We start from the raw sequence: 24347 nt of genomic DNA on the forward strand, positions 1-24347 counted from the left end.
GTTGAAAAGCTCTTTGCAAACTGAAACCATCCCTATCTATAGGACCTGATGGACTATGTGCATACTTAACATAACATAACATAACAACAGAGTTAGAAGGGACCTTGGATGCCTTCTAGTCCAACCCCCTGCCCAGGCAGGAAACCCTACACCATCTCAATCAGATGGTTATCCAACATTTTCTTAAAAATTTCCAGTGTTGGAGCATTCACAACTTCTGCAGGCAAGTCGTTCCACTTATTAATTGTTCTAACAGTCAGGAAATTTCTCCTTAGTTCTAAGTTGCTTCTTTCTTTGATCAGTTTCCACCCATTGCTTCTTGTTCTACCCTCAGGTGCTTTGGAGAACAGCCTGACTCCCTCTTCTTTGTGGCAACCCCTGAGATATTGGAACACAGCTATCATGTCTCCCTAGTACTTCTTTTTATTAAACTAGACATATCCAGTTCCTGCAACCGTTCTTCATATGTTTTAGCCTCCAGTCCCCTAATCATCTTTGTTGCTCTTCTCTGCACTCTTTCTAGAGTCTCAACATCTTTTTTACATCGTGGCGACCAAAACTGGATGCAATATTCCAAGTGTGGCCTTACCAAGGCATTATAAAGTGGTACTAACACTTCACGTGATCTTGATTCTATCCCTCTGTTTATGCAGCCCAGAACTTCTTAAAAAAGCTTTCCACTAATATAGCAGAACCCCTAAGCATAATCTTTGGAAAAGCCTTCACGACCAGTTCCCTTCCCAAACTTTGGTCACTAGCCACGGTCATCCCTGTCTTCAAAAAAGGAGACCCCAGCTTAGTTGAAAATTATAGACCAATCTCTCTATGCTGTGTCACCTGTAAAGTTATGGAATCTTTAGCCAATCCATTACCCTCCACCTAGAAACAAACAATCTACTCTCTAATAAACAATTTGGTTTCAGAAAAAAATTATCATGTAACTTACAACTTCTTCACTGCAAAAACATATGGACCAGAAATCTTGATCAAGGCAAAACAATAGATGCAATTTACATAGATTTCTGTAAAGCTTTTGACTCAGGGGTACATGACAAACTTCTCAGGGGTACATGACAAACTTCTCCTAAAACTAAAATCCTACAGCATCTCTGGACCCCTCCACAATTAGATAACAGCGTTCCTGTCAAACAAACAACAAGTGGTCAAAATAGGCAGCGTACTTGGACCAACACTCTTCATTAATGATCTCTGTGACCATATTAAAAGTAATTGTGTTCTCTTCGCTGATGATATCAAACTATTTAACACTACCAACAATACAGCTACCCTTCAAAAAGACCTTGACTTTGTGTCAGAATGGTCAAAAACTTGGCAACTCCAAATCTCAACCAGCAAATGCTCTGTCTTACACATTGGAAAAAAGAATCTAAACTCTAAATACAAACTCGATAGACTTTACCTTACAGATGACCCCCACCCTGTTTTTTTTTGTTTTTTTTTGCAAAATTTTTTTATTTTTCCATAATAATTTATTTTTCCATAATAATTCCCACAATTTGACCAGTGTACAATACAATCACTTATCCAACAATCAGTCCTATACTCAAATTATACTCAAATTATACTCAGTCAGGGCTGCTCGACTGCTCGACTGCCACTCCCCCCTTTAATCCTTTCTTCCCTTCTCATCCTTCTTAAACTTCCCCCACCACCTTCTCCTCGCTTTCCTACTTCCCCTCCTCTTTCCCACTTCTCACTACCATCCTTTCTAACCTCTATCTTCTCCTTCTTCTCCTCCTCCTATCCTTTCTTCTCCTCCTTCTTTCCTCCCTACCCACCTACCTACCTACTTTCTTCCTTCTTTATTCCTCTTTCCTTACCCTTTCCCTTCGGGAGTGTTTGCCGAGCAGTCCCGACCTTACACCATTCCAACTTGTTTAATTCTACCATTATTCCTGTACAATGGCAACCAATCAATTTATAGTCTTCCCCTTCCCCCCCCCCGAGACTTCCCAGAACAGAATACAGGGTATTGTAACTAACAAACATAATCTAAAATATAACATAAAACATATTCCATTTCACACCATCACACTATCAATTCCCTTCTTTCTTAAACTAATACATAATAATTCCTAACTTCACTCAAAAACTAATTGATATTTTTTAATCTGATACTTATTTTGAATATAATCAATCCACTTCCTCCATTCCAATATATATTTTTCTTGTGTACAGTCTTTCAAGTAGGCAGAAATTTTTGCCATTTCTGCTAAATTTGATACTTTACTAATCCATTCTCCAATTGTAGGATTTATTAAGGGGAGACAGATGAGATATATTATGAGACAAATTGTAAATTTACTTGAAAATTTGGAAGGAAACAGCCAGGTTTCAGCAGCATTCCTCTTTTTGGATGCCGAAAAAGCTTTTGATAGATTGGATTGGCAGTTTTTGTTTAAAGTAATAGAAAAAATGCAATTTGGGGATTATTTTATTCAAGCAATTAAGGCTATATATCAAAAGCAAACAGCTCAAATAATAGTAAATGGTGGATTAACAGAATCTTTCAAGATTGAGAAAGGGACTAGACAAGGATGTCCCTTGTCACCATTATTATTCATTCTAACTTTGGAAATATTATTGAGTAAGATACGTGGTTTAGATCGAATAAAAGGAATTAGAATTAAAAATCAAGATTATAAATTAAGAGCGTTTGCAGATGATTTGGTTGTTTCTTTATCTCAACCAATACATTCAGCTGTATATTTGATGCAGACAATTGATCAGTATAGTAAGGTATCTGGGTTTAAAGTGAATCAACAGAAGACAAAAATGATAATTAAAAATATGAATACACATCAGAGGGAAGAATTAGAAAGAATAACTGGATATGAAGTAGTTAAAAAGGTTAAATACTTAGGAGTATACATTACAGCATCGAATGTAAAATTATATAAAAATAATTATGAGGTATTGTGGGAAAAGTAATTAAAGAAATGGAGAAATGGAAGAAGTTACAATTATCATTGTTGGGAAGAGTGGCAGCTATAAAATGAATGTTTTGCCTAGATTTTTATTTTTGTTTCAAATGATTCCAATATTGAAGAAAGATGCAAATTTACAAGAATGGCAAAAGGATTAATAATTTGTATGGAAGGGTAAAAACCGAGGATAAAGTTAAAAATAATGCAAGACGTTAGGAAAGAGGGGTTTAAAATGCCTAATTTGAAATTGTACTATGATGCAGTTGTTTTAACTTTAATTTCTGATTGGATTAATTTAACAGAGGAAAGGATTTTGAATATAGAAGGTTATGGTTTGTTATATGGATGGCATATGTAATATATGACAAGAAAATTGACAAGACATTTAAGAATAATATGGTCAGAAGTGCGTTGTTGAGGATTTGGAAAAAATATCAATATAAGTTAGATGGAAAGATACCAATATGGATCATCCCCAGACATATGATAGAGAATATAAATATATTACAAAAATGGAAGTTATCACTTACAAAGAGCTTTTGACTATGGAAAAGGGAATTACAGTTAAAATCTAGGGAGAAATTGAGGATGAAGGGAGAAATTATACATGGTTCCATATGGACAATTGCAATCTAGATGGAAAATAGATCAGAAAATTGGTATAAGGCAAAGTGATGATAATTTGGTAAAACAAATAAAAGATCAAGGTCAACAGCATATAAAGAGATTATATAATGTATTGGTTGAAATTGATTCAGAAATGGAGTTGGTTAAAGATTGTATGGTAAAATGGGCACAAAATTTTCAACAACCTATAATGTTAGAAACATGGGAAAAATTTGGGTGAGGAATGTTAAATTCATAAGCACAAAATTTAAGAAAATTTTATAAAATGTTTTATAGATGGCATTTAGATCCTAAAAAACTGTCATGTATGTATCCAAATGTGAAAGCAAAATGTTGGAGATGTGATTGTGAGGATGCTACCTATTATCATATATGGTGGACTTGCAAAAAAGTTAAAGCCTTTTGGATTAAAATATGGTGGATTATGCAGAACATTTTGAAAAAGAAGATCAAGTTTGTTCCACAGTTCTTTTTATTAGGAATAATCTCAGATTGCACTGTTATAGAGACAAAACTGATTCTGAATTTAATAACTGCTGCAAGATTATTGATTGCACAATATTGGAAGAAAGAAGACTTACCTACCGACCCCCACCCTGTTAAAGACCTTGGAGTTTTCTTATCCAACGATCTAAGTACCAAAGCCCACTGCAACTACATCACAAAAAAGGCTTTAAGAGTTGTAAACCTAATCTTACGTAGCTTGTTCTCCAGAAACACTACACTACTAACCAGAGCTTACAAAACATTTGCTAGACCAATTCTTGAATACAGCTCACCTGTCTGGAACCCATACCACATTTCAGACATCAATACAATTGAATGTTCCCAGAAATATTTTACAAGAAGAGTTCTCCACTCCTCTGAATACAACAAAATACCTTATGCCACCAGACTTGAAATCTTGGGTTTAGAAAACTTAGAACTCCGCTGCCTTCGACAGGACCTGTGTTTAAACTCATAGAATCCTCTATTGCAATGTCCTTCCTGTTGAAGACTACTTCAGCTTCAATCACAACAATACAAGAGCAAACAATAGATTTAAACTTAATGTTAACCGCTTCAATCTTGATTGCAGAAAATATGACTTCTGTAACAGAGTTATTAATACTTGGAACCCACTACCTGACTCTGTGGTCTCTTCTCAAAATCCCCAAAGCTTCAACCAAAAACTCTCTACTATTGACCTCACCCCATTTCTAAGAGATCTATAAGGGGCGTGCATAAGAGCACAAGCGTGCCTACCGTTCCTGTCCTATTGTTTCCTTTCATTATATCCCTTTAATATAGTTATTACATATTTATGCTTATATATATGCTTATATATTATATAGTTATTTTCATGCTTATGCTTAAATATACCGTTGTGACAAAAATAAATAAATAAAAAATAAAATTAAAATTCCATTTTAACTGAATTAAAATTCAGTAATCAAAATGGAGAGGATGGGAGTGAAGTGCACATGGGGAGGAGATTAGTTCTCTTTAATCCATTGACCATTTCCAAGGTGCCACAGTCCCATTGGGGCATGCTGTTATTCAACTGCCTTCATTTCAGAAGACCAAAATGGTGGGTGTTGATCATATTTTAGGAGACACAAGTTTCAAGGGGGTGGGCACCATTGCAGAAAATGCTCTTGTCATGAATGCCATCAAACTGAAATTCCTTGTCTGACATGCCACCTCTGCCACCATGACTTGGCTGGCTGAATCCCTCTGGGGTGAGGTGTTTCCAAGTTCTCTGCAAATTCCAACCAAGGCTCATTCAGCTGACTCATTTAGAATTACCACATGCCTCTCATACAAGTACTGCAACACTCTGTTTATTAAAACAGGTTTAAAACAATGGAACGAACTGTTTACACAATTATTATACTCCATCGAATTTCCTAGAAAGAAATCATTATGCAAATTGGATACAAGCATGTATCGGATTTCTGATGGAATTTATTTAAATTTACTAGAATTATTTTTGTACCAGAGATTTTACTGGTTTTGATACTGAGGACAAAACATATGGCCAGTTGGGAGAAGAATGGGACAACTCGCCTGTTCTGTCCCCCTCGCCTCAGTCCGAGCGATGGCTTAATTAGCCGGCACTATCAGCTCTGGCAGCAAACTAGCGAGCGTCTGCCAAGTGTCTCTGTTATCTCCCTTGATGCCGATGAGTCAACAAACAGTACTTCAGCTCTAGTCAAGCAGTTGATTTGCCTGTTACGAAGAGGCATAGCAGCTTTGCTGCTTTTATATCCTGTGGGGTGTGGCTCCATAACTCAGAATTTCCTAGACCTGCCCCACCCCTGCTTCTGTTGTTCCCGCCTTGCCTGCTTACGAAACCTAGGGTCCAGCCAGGCCTGCCATCAGCTGGGTCTGGAGGCATGGCCTGGGGGGAGGGAAAGAGTCAGGGGATGGAGGCCTCATTATCTCCTCCACCTGGCCTGCCTCTGGCTACTGGAGCTGAGCCAGGGAAGCCGGTGCTCCCAAGGTAAGTCCTGATGGCCCTTCCCCCTCACTTTCCGAGTCACTTTCTGGCAGGGGGCCTGGCTCGGGGGGGCACAGACACAACACTGCCATAACCAACTAGCCACAGCCAACTCACTGTTTCCAACTCACCATTATTAACTCGCTGTGGCCAGCTCTCCACAGCCAATTCGCTGAAGGACAATTCCTTCATTTCAATTTTATTTAATTATTTAAAATAGTTTAAAAATATTTAATTTTTCTCATTCACATTATATTTTGTCCTTCCTTCTGCATCCTTTCTTTAATGATTATATTCCATCCTTTCTTTGATATTAAGTAACTTTTGTCCCTTGGTGACTGGCCGTGGAGAGTTTTCTTAAACCCAGCTGGAAGATCTTTGGATTTTACTCCATGTTTTGTAGGTCACCACTACCCATGATGTGTATCAGAGATTTCCCACTATCTGATTGCTTTATAAACAATTAATAGACCTTCATTTTTTAAATGAAAGGTTCATTTGTGTTTAATCCCCACTTCTTTTTACACATTCAAATGTGCCTATAAATTTAGATGACCACTAAAGACAAATTTATAATTAACATTTAATGTATATATTGAGACACATATTGAAATATCACAAATATCATATTTTTGTGTTTTATTTATTTATTTATTTATTACTTTATATAGTGTTATGGTTCCCATGTTTAATTGTCTTCTACAAGGAAAAATATTTGAGCTACCCAAATCTCAGGGACAGAGTAGGTATTGGAATATAGAAGGCCGATCAAACTGCAGATTGTTCTCTGGCTTAAAAGTGCAAGTGGGAAAAATCTGAACATGGACAAATAAAGAATATCTGTCTCAAAACTTTTTTCATGAGCTGATGTTTATTGTTCAGTTCAGGTCTCATCACAATGATAAAACACTTGGGAAGAAAAATGCACATCAGTAATCCAGCACTGGAGGAGATCATAGAGAAGATCTCCACAGCCAACATATATTTTCCCCTTGTGCTTAGATAAGTTGGAATAAAACACAACCAAACACTGCAGAAGACCAACATGCTGAAGGTGATGAATTTGGCTTCATTGAAGCTGTCAGGTAACTTCCTGGCTAGAAAAGCAGCAGAGAAGCTAAGCAGAGCAAGAAAACCCATAAAGCCCAAAACACAGTAGAACATGACCGAGTCTTCATTGCACTCCAGGATGACTTCTTCAGACATTGACTGCATATCAAAACCTGGATATGGTGGGGACATTATCAGCCATGCAGCACAAAAAGATATTTGAACAAGGGAGCAGGATAGAAGAATAAAACTGATCATTCTTCCCCCTACCCATTTCCTCAATCTGGAACCAGGTTTGGTGGCCATGAATGCTAGAACCACAACAAAGGTTTTGGCCAAGACACAAGAAACTGCCACAGAAAAAATCAGGCCAAAAGCTGGTTGTCGAAGGAGACACACAATCTTATCAGGTCTTCCAACAAATAGAAATACACAAAGGAAAGACAGGAGGAGGGAAACTAAAAGAGTGTAGGTGAGATTCCGGTTGTTAGCTTTGACGATGGCAGTGTCTTTATGTTTCATAAAGATTATTATTATCAAAATTGTCATTAAAGCAAAGCAATGAGAAAGAACAGTCAGACTGATCCCCAAGGGTTCTTGATAGGACAAACAGTACTTCAGCTCTAGTCAAGCAGTTGATTTGCCTGTTACGAAGAGGCATAGCAGCTTTGCTGCTTTTATATCCTGTGGGGTGTGGCTCCATAACTCAGAATTTCCTAGACCTGCCCCACCCCTGCTTCTGTTGTTCCCGCCTTGCCTGCTTACGAAACCTAGGGTCCAGCCAGGCCTGCCATCAGCTGGGTCTGGAGGCATGGCCTGGGGGGAGGGAAAGAGTCAGGGGATGGAGGCCTCATTATCTCCTCCACCTGGCCTGCCTCTGGCTACTGGAGCTGAGCCAGGGAAGCCGGTGCTCCCAAGGTAAGTCCTGATGGCCCTTCCCCCTCACTTTCCGAGTCACTTTCTGGCAGGGGGCCTGGCTGGGGCAACACAACAATGTAGCCACTGTTTAACTATTCACTCACTATTATCATGTGGAAAACAAAAGGACAATTCCTTCATTTCAATTTTATTTAATTATTTAAAATAGTTTAAAAATATTTAATTTTTCTCATTCACATTATATTTTGTCCTTCCTTCTGCATCCTTTCTTTAATGATTATATTCCATCCTTTCTTTGATATTAAGTAACTTTTGTCCCTTGGTGACTGGCCGTGGAGAGTTTTCTTAAACCCAGCTGGAAGATCTTTGGATTTTACTCCATGTTTTGTAGGTCACCACTACCCATGATGTGTATCAGAGATTTCCCACTATCTGATTGCTTTATAAACAATTAATAGACCTTCATTTTTTAAATGAAAGGTTCATTTGTGTTTAATCCCCACTTCTTTTTACACATTCAAATGTGCCTATAAATTTAGATGACCACTAAAGACAAATTTATAATTAACATTTAATGTATATATTGAGACACATATTGAAATATCACAAATATCATATTTTTGTGTTTTATTTTATTTATTTATTTATTTATTACTTTATATAGTGTTATGGTTCCCATGTTTAATTGTCTTCTACAAGGAAAAATATTTGAGCTACCCAAATCTCAGGGACAGAGTAGGTATTGGAATATAGAAGGCCGATCAAACTGCAGATTGTTCTCTGGCTTAAAAGTGCAAGTGGGAAAAATCTGAACATGGACAAATAAAGAATATCTTTCTCAAAACTTTTTTTTCATGAGCTGATGTTTATTGTTCAGTTCAGGTCTCATCACAATGATAAAACACTTGGGAAGAAAAATGCACATCAGTAATCCAGCACTGGAGGAGATCATAGAGAAGATCTCCACAGCCAACATATATTTTCCCCTTGTGCTTAGATAAGTTGGAATAAAACACAACCAAACACTGCAGAAGACCAACATGCTGAAGGTGATGAATTTGGCTTCATTGAAGCTGTCAGGTAACTTCCTGGCTAGAAAAGCAGCAGAGAAGCTAAGCAGAGCAAGAAAACCCATAAAGCCCAAAACACAGTAGAACATGACCGAGTCTTCATTGCACTCCAGGATGACTTCTTCAGACATTGACTGCATATCAAAACCTGGATATGGTGGGGACATTATCAGCCATGCAGCACAAAAAGATATTTGAACAAGGGAGCAGGATAGAAGAATAAAACTGATCATTCTTCCCCCTACCCATTTCCTCAATCTGGAACCAGGTTTGGTGGCCATGAATGCTAGAACCACAACAAAGGTTTTGGCCAAGACACAAGAAACTGCCACAGAAAAAATCAGGCCAAAAGCTGGTTGTCGAAGGAGACACACAATCTTATCAGGTCTTCCAACAAATAGAAATACACAAAGGAAAGACAGGAGGAGGGAAACTAAAAGAGTGTAGGTGAGATTCCGGTTGTTAGCTTTGACGATGGCAGTGTCTTTATGTTTCATAAAGATTATTATTATCAAAATTGTCATTAAAGCAAAGCAATGAGAAAGAACAGTCAGACTGATCCCCAAGGGTTCTTGATAGGACAAAAAGGTGATCTGCTTTGGAATGCACATATTTTTCTTGGGATTTGGATATTGATTTTCTGGACATGAAGAGCAGTCATCATTGTCTGAAAAAGAACACAGTGGAATTGATATAGTTGATTGTAGGCAGTATATATACTTAGGGTAAAATGGGACTTAATCCCATTACATTTGGAAATTTCCTACCCTTCTCCTTTGATATTTTCCCCTCTGGACATAAACGGCAATCATAGCAGCAAAATGACTCCCCTTCCTTCTTGGCCTTGCTGTATCCTATCTCACAAGGATCATTACACAAAGACAGAGGTAATGCCTATCAATGAATAAAGTAGAATATATTAATATATAGAGGGGAAATGAAGTGCTTGTTACTCTGGAATCATCAGAACAAAAATGGATTAATAAGCAGAAATAGTGTATTGACATCATTTTGATATGGAATTAGTCTGAAATAATTATTCATTAAATATCTATCTTTATTGTCCATAATTAACAGAGGGCCAACGTAAGAATTATATACCAAATACAGATTTATTTATTTATTTTGCCTTCCTGAGGATATTTGTACTCATTTAGAGATGGTGCTCTGGGACTTTCATCATTCGGACATGGACTCGATCTGAAACAATAATTCATTAATTATCTATCTTTATTGGCATCTATTGCTTTTCATAACTGTCTTCCTCACTCTCCAAAGACAATGTTGTGTCCCACTCCTCCTCTGACAGCCAGGTCTGTAAAGTCTGTCTCAAGTGTGGCCACGAAGCCTCTGCAGTTTTGCCAAAGTCCTGTCAGAGTTCTCAGGGCAGGCAGGAATCCAAGGTGTGACTTCAGCAACCAGGTTAGACTTTGCCTGACTTAAGGAATGCCAGAAAGCAGATCCTTTATATAGGCCATGGGGTGTGGCTCCATGACTCAGCACTTATCCAGGCCTGCCCCTCCCTCCCTTCCTTTTGCTGACGTCGCCTCTCCATTCTCCGGAAGCGGGGATCTGTCCACCCTCCAGCTGCCAGCAATTCTAGCTCATGACTGGCTTCATGCTCATCATGCTCACACGCTGGGGGGGAGGTTTATTTGCTCAGTCTGTCTGGGCATGGTGCCAGGACTGGGGGCTGGAGGCATGCCAGGCCATTCGTCTTGCTCAGTCTGTCCAGGCATGGTGCCAGGACTGGGGGCTGGAGGCATGCCAGGCCATTCGTCTTCATTATCAGTCTCTGGCTGAGATAGCAGGAGATGGGATGGGCCCGGCTGCGGAGAGGGGGCAGGCGAGGCACAACAGACAACTTCTGTGATGGTTAGATTATTTTCTTAGCCTCTAAATTTTGATATGTCCATATTGATGAAATCTAGTATACTGTTGTGGTCCATCAGCAGCCTATGATGCTGGCAACAGAATTGGTCAGCAATGAAGCTGCGGTGTGGACTCTAGAGCCTCCAGAGTCTGAGATTAGTGAGGAAGAGGAACTGGATAAGCCTGTTCCTAATGCTCGCATGAGAAGAGCTACCAAAAAGCAAGGGCAGCTCAAGCACAGAGGTCAACTCGGGAGTAGGGCCAAGAGATTATTGGCCCCTCCCATAAGTCTTAAAAGAAGACCAGCATCAGTGTTTCAGTGGGCCTGAAAACAACATTGCAGCTACGTTCTTTGCTCTGTTCTCTGCTCTGGACATTTATCAGAAAGGACCTTGGCAGTTTGCCAAACTGAACTCAGGTTTGTAATAACCAAAGAATGTTTGTTTGTGAAGCCTTTTGTTTTATTTGGAGTTACACGATGTTGGGAATGAACTAATTCCCAGCTATTCGAATAAAGTTTATTAGTAATAAGGACTGCGTTTATTGCTACCTACTTGGGTCTGGGTCATAACAGTATACTTGCTTGCAGCTTTTACTTCAAAATCATGAAAAACATTGTCCATAGTTATCAGAGGGCAGTAATGGCTTTCACTTACCTTCGCTACTGGTTCGGAATCAGGAGGTACATGCGCACTTGCTTCGTTCATACTCAGAGTGTCTGTGATGATGTCCAGGCAGGTGGGCAGAGCCTCCCGCCACCGCCACTACCAGTTCACCCAAACTAGGACGAACTGGTAGAAACCCACCACTGACCTACAGATAATTTTTTCTGTCCTGAGGACATTTATATTTAGCCTATTCAGAGATGATGCTTTGGGACTTTCATTATTTTCAGATGGAATTGGTCTGAAATAATAATTCATTGAATATCTATCTTTATCAGTATCTATGACTTTTCATAGATATTAGCCTCACTCTCCAAAGATAATTTCTGTAGTGGTTAGTTACAGAAGCTTTTTCTCAGCTTCTGAATTTGAAATCAATAGGCTGATGAAATGTAGTACACTGGACTTCAGCTTTTAATAAAACATGAAAATATTGTCCATAATTAACAGTCAAAATAATACCAACTATTAGAAAAGTAAAGATTCTTACAGATAATGTTTTCCTTCTCCAGGACATTTCTACTTAGTACAAACATTATTCAGAGATGATGCTCTGAAACTTTCATTAATACTTGTATTTTACAGTATATAAATGGAGAAAGACCAATCTAGATTCTTACAACTAACCTGATTAAAGCCTACTGGCCATGTGATGGAATCTACAGAAATATTGAATAACTTCTCTGCTGGAACTGTGGGATCTACTGTTCCAACTTTGACCCTAATAAAAGACTGGTTTGGGAATGTGATCCAATTGATAATATCATATCCACCAATGAATTCTCCATTTTTATCAAAGGAGATCTTTTCACCAACACTGTTGTTGAATCTGACATTTCTCAGAAAGGAATGAATCTGAAATATAATAATACAAAAGAGAAAAGTCAGTAAAATGAAGACCCAGATTGTTGGAGGCAATATGCTGACTCTGTAAACCACTTAGAGAGGGCTGTAAAGCACTGTGAAATAGTATATAAGTCTAAGTGCTATTGCTATTGCTAAGAAGAGCTTGAGCCTGACCAAGAAATATGAATTGAAAAATCATTTCATAGAAGCCCACATCAAACAAAGAGAATATGAGAGAGAGCTAAACATGTTTTAGACTTGTAGGATTCTGTTACTATGAAGGTACAGGTAAAGGTTTCCTCTGATCAATTGAGTCTGACTCTAGGGGCGGTGGTCTTCTGTTTCTTAACCAAGGGAGCCAGTATTGTCCGAAGACACTTCCACAGTCATCTAACTCAGCGGTCACCAACCAGTGGTCTATGGACCACTGGTTGTCCGCAAGAAAATTTTGGTGGTCTCTGGAGAAATCTTCATATTTTTGCCAGTGCACCCTGGTGGAGGGGCTGCTCTGGGATGGAATATGGTACCGGTCATGGCAGGGCTGGAAATCTCTGCCCTGGGGTGGCACGTGTAATGTGCAACTTTCCAGGTGGTGCAATATGCAAAAAGGAGCGCAGTCTTCTCCATCCAGAATGAAATAATGGTGCTATTGCTATGGTGGGGGAGGGGCGGTGCAAGCGGGCCGAAGTAGCGAAGCTGTGGGAGAGAAGGACTACTTGCAATTGTGCAGCATCAGAATTCCACCTCAGTATATTTGCCCAGCCGGTGGTGCAAAGCAGCCCTCGTCTCCTGCAGCTTGGGACTCGGAGCAGTAAATGGCGTCTGGTCCAAGGAGCAGCCAGATTTTGCTCTCCATTGTGAATGACAGATCAGTCCCCTGCAAGCTCTTGTCTCTTGAGGAGCGCTCACTGAAGCAGCGCGGGAAACTTCGGCCAGGCTCCTCAAGAGATGAGAGCTTGCAGATGCCTGATCTGGTGTCCGCAAATCTGGCTGCTCCCCAGACCAGACGTTGTTTACCGCTCTGAGTCCCAAGCGGCAGGAAACAAGGGCTGCTTTGCACCACTGGCTGGCAAAAATATACTGAGGTGGAATGCTGATGCAGCACAAAATGAAATACAGAAAAAGAGACACAATAAAAGTGAGAGAATGAGAAAGAGAATGAGAGAGAGAGAAAGAGACAGAGAATCAGAGAGAGAGAGAGAGAGAGAATCAGAATGAGAGCGAATGAGAGACAGAGAAGGAGACAGAGAATGAAAGTGAGAATCAGAGAGAGAGAATCAGAGAGAGAGAATCAGAATGAGAGAGGGGGGAGAGAGAAAGAGAGATGAGAGAGAGAATGAGTGGGAGAGAGTCAGAAAGAGAGAGGGGGAGAAAGAAAGAAAGAAAGAAAGAAAGAAAGAAAGAAAGAAAGAAAGAAAGAAAGAAAGAAAGAAAGAAAGAGTTGGAGAGAGAGAGAGAGAGAGAGAGAAAGAAAGAGAGAATGGGAGAGAGAGAGAGAATGAGAAAAAGAGTGGGAGAGAGAGGGGAGAGAGAGAGAGAAAGAAAGGGGAAGAAAGAGAGAGAGTGAGAGAGGAGGGAGAATGCCTGAAGGACCCCATCCCATCACTGGGAGTCCAGACATTTCAGCAAGCAGCATGCTGGATTCGTATTAGTGGTCCATGGGATTTAAAACTATGAATTTGGTGATCCCTGAGATCCAAAAGGTTGGGGACCCCTAATCTAGCTGGCATGACTATAAACCAAAGTACACTGAACACTGTTACCTTACCACTGAAGTAGTACCTATTTATCTACTCATATTTGCATGCTTTTGAACTGCTAGGTGAGCAGTTCCTATTTACCATCAGTTCGTATTTACCATTAGTTTGAATGTGACTGTTTAATTCTGCATACAGCCACCTCCCTACTTATAATAGGATCTGCACACTTACACAACAAAATTATTGTACATTTATTGTTATTTCCTGCCCCCCCAAAAAAAAAGGTTTGTTTTTCAGTTGAATTGAACATCTTAGGGTGAACACCTAAGATTCAATTTTAGTTCAATTTCAGTTGAATTGTACACAGGGATGAAATCCACAGGTTCCGACGGGTTCTGGAGAACTGGTAGCAGAAATTTTGAGCAGTTTGGAGAAATTGGGCAAATACCACCTCTGGCTGGCCCCAGAGTAGGGAAGGAATGGAGATTTTGCAGTATCCCTGCCACGCTCACCAAGCCACACCCACAGAACCAGTAGTAAAAAAATTTGGATTTCACCACTGGTTGTACACCTTAGGATGTATATCTTATGTCTTACATTAAAATGGACTAAAATGAAAGATAGATTAAAAATTCTGAAATGATTTATCTTGGTCTGATACTTTTACATTTCAAAACCTAGCATCTTAACAGGGATAAGTAAGCTTTTTATTTGCAGTAAGAAATAAAGTCTCAGTAAAAAATGTTAGGTGGTGGGAACTGATGATCAATTGGATGTGTTCAAGAAGAGGCTGAATCAACATCTGCTGAAGCCACACGTGAAGTAGTTCAGTAAGTGGGGGCTGGATTTTTCAGCAAATGAACCAGCAAACATGTGGAAAACTCTTAAAAATATCACCGGCTATGGCAAACCTCCTTCCCAGGCTGAAGGTAATCAACAACTGGCAGATGACCTGAATGAGTTTTACTGCAGTTTGAAAGGAAACTACAGCCACCTATCTCCACAACCCCCATCTCAGACACACCAACAACAGCCAAGCCTCCTACAATTGACCCCATTTCATTGGGTTCATAACCCCTAGTGATCACAGAAAAGGAAGTGCAGGACCTATTTCACAGACAAAAGCCAGGAAAAGCTCCAGGCTCAGACAAGATAATTCCTTCTTGCTTACTGTGCTGACCAATTGGCCCCCATCTTCACCCATATTTTCAATAAATCACTAGAGATGTGTTATGTTCCTTCTTGCTTCAAACGCTCTACCATCATCCCAGTGCCAAAGAAGCCCACCATCAAGGAACGGAATGACTACAGACCAGTTGCTTTAACATCTGTAGTCATGAAAACCTTTGAAAGGCTAGTGCTTTCCTACCTGAAAACCATCACGGATCCGCTGTTAAACCCCTTGCAATTTGCATACCGAGCAAATAGATCAACAGATGATGCTATTAATATGGCTCTGCACTACATCCTACAACATCTTGAGTCTCCAAAGACATATGCAAGGGTCCTTTTTGTAGACTTTAGTTCAGCATTGAATACCATCATTCCAGACATTCTTCTAACTAAGCTAAACCAGCTACAGGTACCGGAACAGACTTGTAAGTGGATCACAAGCTTCCTAACAAACAGGAAGCAGCAGGTGAAGCTAAGCAAGATCACATCAAATACCTGTACAATTAGCACAGGGGCCCCCCAAGGCTGTGTGCTCTCCCCACTTCTCTTCTCTCTGTATACCAATGACTGCATCTCCAATGATCCATCTGTTAAGCTACTGAAGTTCGCAGATGACACAACAGTGATTGGTCTCATTCGAGACAATGACGAATCCGCATATAGACAAGAGGTCAAATGACTAGCCTTGTGATGCAACCAAAACAATCTGGAACTGAACACACTCAAAACCGTAGAAATGGTGGTAGACTTTAGGAAAAACCCTTCCATACTTCCACCTCTCACAATACTTGACAACACAGTATCAACAGTAGAAACCTTCAAATTTCTAGGTTCTATCATATCGCAAGATCTCAAATGGATAGCTAACATCAAAAACATCATTAAAAAAGGACAACAGTCCTTAAGCGTAAAGAAGAGCAACAGTCTCAAAGTAAAAGTCAGGATCCCAGTATGGAAGCTGTGGGAGGAGCTAGACGGAAGATACCGGAGGAAGAGCTTTCGTTGTCTGCTTCAAAGCTTCAGGAGGCCAGTAATGGCAAATAGAATCTTGTCATGGAATGTTAATGGCTTGAATTCAGCTCAGAAAAGAAGGAAAATATTTCACTACTTGAAACAATTTAAAAATGATGTGATTTGTTTGCAAGAGACACATATAAAATTATCAGACCAAAAATATTTAATTAATTCAAAATTGGGTAACCATTTTGTTGCATCAGCTTTGGAAAAGAAGCATGGAATTGTTGTATATATCAGGAAGGATATACCAGCTAAGTTAATTGAGGCAGATATTCAAGGAAGATTTATTGCTATTGAACTGGTGATAGATGCAAAAAAGACTTTGCTGATAGGTATTTATGCACCTAATCAGCAACAAGAAAAGTTTTACAAAATGTTACATGAGAGGTTGACCCTCTGGGATTATAGTTCGTTTATTTTATTAGGAGACTGGAATGGAGTAATTGATACAAGAAGGGATAAGAGAACCTCCTCCAAGAAGATATCTATACATGCAAAATTACCAAAATCCATTTTTGAAATGATGGAAGACTTTGAGTTTAGAGATATATGGAGGTTACGGAATCCAGATGAGAGAGATTTTACTTTTTTTTCTGATAGGCATCAATCTTTTTCACGTATTGATTTTATTTTAATTTCTAATGACTTGCTTTCTAGGGTGAAGAAAACGAAGATATTTCCGAGGTGTTTAACTGACCATAGCCCAGTATGGATGGAATTATTACAAGGGAAAAAAGGTGGTAGAACATGGAGGTTGAATGAAAATCTGTTTAGATATGAGGATAATGTAACTTATTGTAAGAAACAGTTAAAAGAATTTTTTGATTTTAATATGTACAAAGGGACACCTATAGGAACTGTGTGGGAAGCGAGCAAAGCGTTTATTAGAGGGATATTGATTTACTTGGACAATAGGCAAAGGAATAATAAACAAAGGCAGCGTAGGTATTTGGAAAAAGAAATTCAAAGGAAGCAAATATCAGATTAAGAAATATCAGATTGCCTTTGAATAATTAGAAAGTTATTTTATGTAATGGGGAGGGGGTTGGGAGATGAAAAGCTTTGGATGTGGTTATTTGGATTGGAAGGGAAAATTTTATTCTATGTTTGGTTTATGTATAACAATACCTTGTGATTGACCCGGGAAGCTGGGGGGGGGAGGGAGGGGGGAAGGGTTTTTTTTTTTTTGGGAGGGAGGGAGGGGGAAAAAAGGGGGGAAATGTTTTTGTTTTTTAAAACTCTTTCAATAAAAAAAAAAAAGGACAACAAAGAATGTTCTTTCTGCGCCAACTCAGTAAGCTCAAACTGCCCAAGGAGCTGCTGATCCAATTCTACAGAGGAATTATTGAGTCTGTCATTTGCACCTCTATAACTGTCTGGTTCAGTTCTGCAACCCAACAAGAAAAACACAGACTTCAGAGGATAATTAGAACTGCAGAAAAAATAATTGCTACCAAACTGCCTTCCATTGAGGACCTGTATGCTGCACGAATCAAGAAGAGGGCCGTGAAAATATTTGCAGATCACTCGCATCCTGGACATAAACTGTTTCAACTCCTACCCTCAAAACGATGCTATAGAGCACTGCACACCAGAACAACTAGACACAAGAACAGTTTTTTCCCGAAGGCCATCACTCTGCTAAACAAATAATTCCCTCAACACTGTCAGACTATTTACTGAATCTGCACTACTATTAATCGTTTCATAGTTCCCATCACCAATCTCTTTCCACTTATGACTGTATGACTATAACTTGTTGCTGGCAATCCTTATGATTTATATTGATATATTGTCCATCAATTGTGTTGTAAATGTTGTACCTTGATGAATGTATCTTTTCTTTTATGTACACTGAGAGCATATGCACCAAGACAAATTCCTTGTGTGTCCAATCACACTTGGCCAATAAAAATTCTATTCTATTCTATTCTATTCTATTTGATGGCTTAAATGTCCATTTGAAATCTATGATTCTTTCATCCCTTAATAAAAGAGGATCAAGGTAGCATATTATTTTGAGCCCACATTTTGTGAGATATTGTTTCATTCCATGGCTGCCTTGATTATCTTTTGTTAATTGCCTTGGATGTTTAAAACACCTTCACTCCCTTCCTTTCTGCTCCTAAAGCCCCTAAAGCCGTGTTCCTGGAAGCATATAAGGCTCTTCTCATTTTTCTTTATTCATTTGCTCTAAAACTATGCAGGGGTTATTGTGAATATCTGTGTGTTGAACTGCAAGTGCCTCCAAAATGTTCTATTAAGACATGGGAACCAGTGGTGGGTTTCATTTTTTTTTACTACCGGTTCTGTGGGCGTGGCATGGCTTAGTTGGTGTGGCTTGGTGGGCATGGTAGGGGAAGGTTACTGCAAAATCCCCATTAACTCCCAGCTGGGACTTGGGAGGCAGAGAATAGATGGTGGCAGGTCCAGTCAGCATTTTTACTACTGGTTCTTCGAACTACTCAAAATTTCCACTACCGGTTCTTCAGAACTGGTCAGAACCTTCTGAAACCCACCCCTGATGAGAACTATATGCCAAATGAAAAGGGAAAATTCTAGTATTCTGAATCTATTTTTAAGTAATCATGTCACAATATAATTATCAGTCTTTCTTCTTCTACACATGGATTGTATGGGAAGATCCTCATCAGGAAAGGCTAATAAATGCAAACATAATTGTACTTTCATAAAAGAATGCAACTATTGACTTAAATGCAACTATTCCAAACACAGCATCTAGGGGAAAGACTTACCTGCCACCACACTTGATTGTGAAACTGTTTCCTTCCTTCTTTCTTTATTGGTTTTTCCCTGGATTTGGATAAATACAGAGATTGCAAAGCATGTGCCACAACGTGGACTGCATTGTAAATATTGTAACTCTGGCCATTCATGCGTGTCTCAAACACAGATGTGGGAAGAGTCTGAAGCTGCTCCTGTCCAGTACATTTCTTCTCAGACATCTCCATTTTTGAGTTTGAGAAGAAACAATCAAATGCCTGTTCCCAAAAATCTTTCCGAAAATGATCATGTTGGTTGTTGTTTGGACTTAAATTCTGAAGAAATTCCTGGAAGTCTTGGATCTCCTTTGTGTGAACTGCAAAGGATAAAGCACCATGGAGGAAATGGATATCCCAAGATTTTTGAAGGGATACTGAAGTGTAATCTGTCTGAGCTGTTATAAGCCAGATCTTATTTTTTCTTGGGATATCCTCCACTTCTGAGAACTGGAGGAAACTTCTCATAAATGACATGGATTGAATTTCACCATATAAGATTATCACATTGGCTGTGCTGTTCATGAGAACATGGTATATATGTAGCCCTTCATCTATGGTATCAGTAAAATCACTGTAAAAAGCTACATTTGGAAACTCTGCTACGAATTCAGTGCAGATGCCATGCTCGGAAAATGTGGAGAGCACCTCCTGGACAAATTTTTCTCCTTTCTCATCCTTTACTACAAGAATTCCAATCCAGATCCATCTAAAATACAGCAATAAATGCAAGAGGCTCTTATGTTGGTGGGATTCATTTGGAAACATTTGTAGGAAGAAAACAGCTTGATTCTCTTTATCCATGACTGGAGCAGGACCATATGTCAACTACAGAAAGATAAATACATGCAGTTCCAAAGGTCTATCTGAGCCTCTGGGAATGTGAATATTCATTTGAGAGTTTGAGTACGTTTGAGCTAACCAAGTACTAGTTTTATTTATTTGGAAATATCAAGCAAGATATCATTCTTAAGCTATCAGTAAATTACTTTTTCCTGGAAGCAGTGTCATTGTGAATATTTCAGATCTGAACCATAGTTCAATGTCTAGAATTGGAGAATGCTTTTTCTGTGTCAAATATCCCCACCGTCTATTCCAGGGGTAGTCAACCTTTTTATACCTACCACCCAATTTTGTATCTCTGTTAGTAGTAAAATTTTATATCCGCCCACCAATTCCACAGTAATGTGCCATGTATCGTCGTCTGCGCATGCCTCTCATGCATTGTGGATTGGTTTGGGGAGGGCGCTGGCTACCAGCTCTGCTTGTCTGTTACAGCTGGGTGGTATGGGGGGAGATGCATGAGCTATTCTTGGATGAGGCTTTTTTGTTTGCGGTCACACTATAGTGCCATTTAGTTTCACTTACATAATGTGAACTAAACTTATGCGATACAAATAGTATATTTTCAGAAATTTAAATTGTCACAGGGAATTTTATGAAAACCTAATGAAAATGTTTTTAAATAATGCTATGAAATTTTTTAAAAAGTAAATTAAATTAAAAAAAAGGAAAGTGCTTCAGTATCAGACAAAATCCCTACTGCCCATCATGAAAGCTGGAACGCCCACTAGTGGGCGGTAGGAACCAGGTTGACTACCACTGGTCTATTCAGAATGACAATTATTCATGCTGTTACGATAATTCTACCAAGCAGAAAATAATATCTAGGAATCTGGAAAGTCTCTCCTTTTTACAGAAAGAAGCATACAAATTGTACTGTCTCCATCCTCACTTTGGAGTAACGAGCTGGCCTACAGCCAGTGGGTTCACGGCTCCTATCAGTCCTGGCTGAGAAAACACAGCTGCCTGCCAAAAAGTTCAAACAGATTAAGACTTCAGCTTACTTCGACGTGGTTTAGCTAATTTGCTTCCCATGGAACTGAGAGCAGTCCCAAAGCTCCTTATATATCCTGTGGGGTGGGGCTCCTGCCCCACCCTTCCCTTTGATGACACCACCTCTCTAATCTTCTGAAGCGCGGGTCAATCCAGGCTTGGTTAGTATGATTATAAGCTGCATCTGAAGGCGTAGCCTGAGGAAGGAAGGAATCAGGGGATGTCAGCTCATTACGTACTCCGACTGGCCTGGTTCTGGCTCCGGGAGCCAGGCCAAAGGAATCGGTGCTTCTGAGGTAAGCCTTACTGGCCCTTCCCCCTCACTCTCGGAGTCACTTTTGGGCATGGGGCCAGGTTCGGGGGCTGGAGCCACAACACAAATGCTTCTGGCATTTGTAGATATGGCAAAATGATAATGTATGTCTTCAGCACATCTTACCTGAGGAATTTTGTAGATGCCCAATACAGTTGCCATGTGAAGAGAGATGTCAGGTGTACCAATGACTGCAGTCAAGATATTTGGAACCCCACACTTGTAGTTAGGGATGAATTTGCCCTGAGTGAGAGGCAGTAACATTGAGGCAAAGTAGGTCCAGTCTGGACTAAAATGACTGTTAAAAATGTGGAAGCCCAGCGTGACATTGGGTAGAATCTGGGAGTTTTCATTAATTTGTTTTACAGTAAACACTAAGGCGAGGATGTGCTGGTAGTTCTGAAAAAATACTCTGTAGGAAAAAACAAAGAAAAAGTGGAATAATAAAGATCTGCCTCTTTTTTTTATTACATTTTTTATTTATAACACAAACACAGTAGAACAAACACAAAACACATAACATATATTCCCTTATTACAACTGTTTTGTAGCAGTAATCTTCTAATATTTACATTTTTCTCCCATTTCACCTTATAATATTTATATCCTTCTTGTCCCATTATTCCTTATTACTCTATAATTCCTATCGCTCATAATATTGATTTTATACATTTTATACATTATCTTACAAACTCTTTACGCTTATAATTTCTCCCCTTTCGTTATTGTTCTCTATTTCTAGACTCCAGACAGTTGTACCATTCATTCCATATTGCATAATATTCTGTATCTTCCTTTTCTTTAATTTCCTTTGTTAATTTGTCCATCTAGGCACAATCTAAAATTTTCTTTATCAGTTCTTCCTCTGTTGGTGTATTTTCTTTTTTCCAATTTGTGCATATGAGATTCTTGTGGCCATTATTATATGTAAGATTAAGTATTTTGTTTCTTTGGTATAATTTCTAATGAATAGATCTGCCTCTTAATATGGCACTTACAATCTTTAAGTACAACATATTTTGTGGAATGTGTCTGAACACAATATTTTTATTATTCATCTCAGATCCTGGAAAATGCAAAGCAAAATACCTACACCTATATACCCCTTGAATAACTGGAATTATTTGTAATAAAAAACAAACACTAGGTTGAAACTGGAAGCATTGTTTCTTAATACATGGGAAAGGCACAGTATCCAATCCCAGTTTTAAGTATTTAACTTTAAAACTATCCCAGTTTTAAATTTTCCAGAGGAAAATTGCTAAATTCATATACCAGAAATATCAAATGACAAATGTTATTGTGGGAATTGTGTGCCGTCCCTCACAAATATCTTAACGTCGTAGATTAAGACATACATTCCTTCATATTTATAGATACTTAGTTGGGATTTTTTATAAATGTAAATTTGGTCCCTCTTTCAGCTTTTCATGGAAATTGAAATAAAACAATAACTTCACATAAACAAATCTAGCCTCCTGTTTAAGTTGTTTGTTTTTGGAACTTTTGTCATTATAGGACAATATATCAAGCATCATGTGATTTAATAGAATGGACAGAACAGAACAGAATAGAACAGAACAGAACAGAACAGAATAATAAGTATTGTCACTTCGGATGTGCACTTATCAGAATACATTAAAATGAAATTCCATTGCACAGCTCTCAAAGAGTCAGCACCTCCAATATGAACTACATAAATATGACAAAATAAATAAATAAATACAAAATTATGCATACACTCACATATATTATATGACACAGAGAAACAACACAGTTTAATTTGGATGTATAAATGCACATATCAAGAAAAACGAATCTTACAAGTTTACCAGATGGATGGACAACAAAGCTGTTACAAAATCTGGTAGACCTGCTAGAAATACCTTGATCTTTAAACACATAGTGTTTATAAGCAGTATCCTGTATAACAGGAAGCGAGCTTCCTATAATCTTCTCGGCTGTCCTTACCACTTTCTGTATGGACTTTCTATCTGAGGCACTGCCGCCAAACCAAATAGTGATGCAGTTTGTTAAAACACTCAATTGTACCTCTGTAAACAGTGGACAGGATAGGAGAAAGATCTGCTCTCCCCATCCAACACAGGAAATGCAGAAGCTGGTTTGCACGTCCAGAACTTGACAATGAATTGTTGATGTACTTACATAAGTCCATCATGAAATCCCTGATAAGGATGTTGACTGAAATCAATGGGTTTAGAAAATGTAAAGAATACAGAAATTATGGCAGCAATATTAATCTCTCCAAGTTGATGATATGTGTGATGAATAGGAAGAGGCTCATCGAAGTCACATTGAAATCTATGATGCTTACACATCACTTGAGGCAATATTATCAAGAATACCTGCACAAATGCTAACATCTTCCATGAGTGTTTTCTTTCTATATAAAAATTCCTCTGTCTGCAACAAGATCTTTGAAGTAGATCAGACAGATCTGCCTTCTTGAGATATTTTTCTGACAAAACTAGAGAGAGCAACATACTATCAAATCAACCCACAAAGCTTTGGGGCTTCCATCCATGTAGCAGAATATAACGGAGACAACAAATAACATCCTTCAGGGTCAGTTCTTCCTTTTTCCGTGGAGACCCATAGGATCTGGAAGAGACAAACAGGCTAATTTCATAATGATAGTGAGACAGTCACATATGTGAATATCTTCAAAACATCTGAAGACCTCTTGAGGCAAGAAGGAATGAGTCACAAGACAAAAATAAAATCTTGAGATCTATAAACCAAAATAGAGATGTAAATATAGGCATAGTATTGGCATTGATATAGCTTCTGTAAATATACTCTACTCTACTCTACTCTACTCTACTCTACTCTACTCTACTCTACTCTACTCTACTCTACTCTACTCTAATTGAAAAAGATTTTCATACGATTCCAAATATCAGGGAACAGGGCATCATAGAAGGCCAGTCTAACTGCACATTGCTTTCTGGCTTCAATGTATAAGTGGACAATTTCTCCAGTATGTATATATAAATGATGGCAGGCAAACAGAGAGATTTGTTGATCGAATAGGATAAAATTTATTGGCCAAGTGTGATTGGACACAC

At 38.8% G+C, this 24347-nt stretch overlaps 1 protein-coding gene across 1 annotated transcript; it reads right to left on the reverse strand.

The window, feature by feature from the left end:
* Nucleotides 1-8824: 8824 nt before the first annotated feature.
* LOC131198002 (vomeronasal type-2 receptor 26-like) lies at nucleotides 8825-23597 on the reverse strand. The gene is made up of 7 exons (XM_058182511.1): nucleotides 23425-23597; nucleotides 21385-21670; nucleotides 19162-19937; nucleotides 13349-13532; nucleotides 12221-12448; nucleotides 9824-9950; nucleotides 8825-9723 (listed from the first exon to the last, which is right to left on the reverse strand). Exons 1-7 carry the CDS (start codon nucleotides 23595-23597, stop codon nucleotides 8825-8827), a joined length of 2673 nt encoding a protein of 890 aa, XP_058038494.1.
* Between the last annotated feature and the right edge of the window lie 750 nt (nucleotides 23598-24347).

This window comes from Ahaetulla prasina, chromosome 4, assembly GCF_028640845.1.
Source record: "Ahaetulla prasina isolate Xishuangbanna chromosome 4, ASM2864084v1, whole genome shotgun sequence".
In the NCBI taxonomy this organism is placed as follows: domain Eukaryota; kingdom Metazoa; phylum Chordata; class Lepidosauria; order Squamata; family Colubridae; genus Ahaetulla; species Ahaetulla prasina.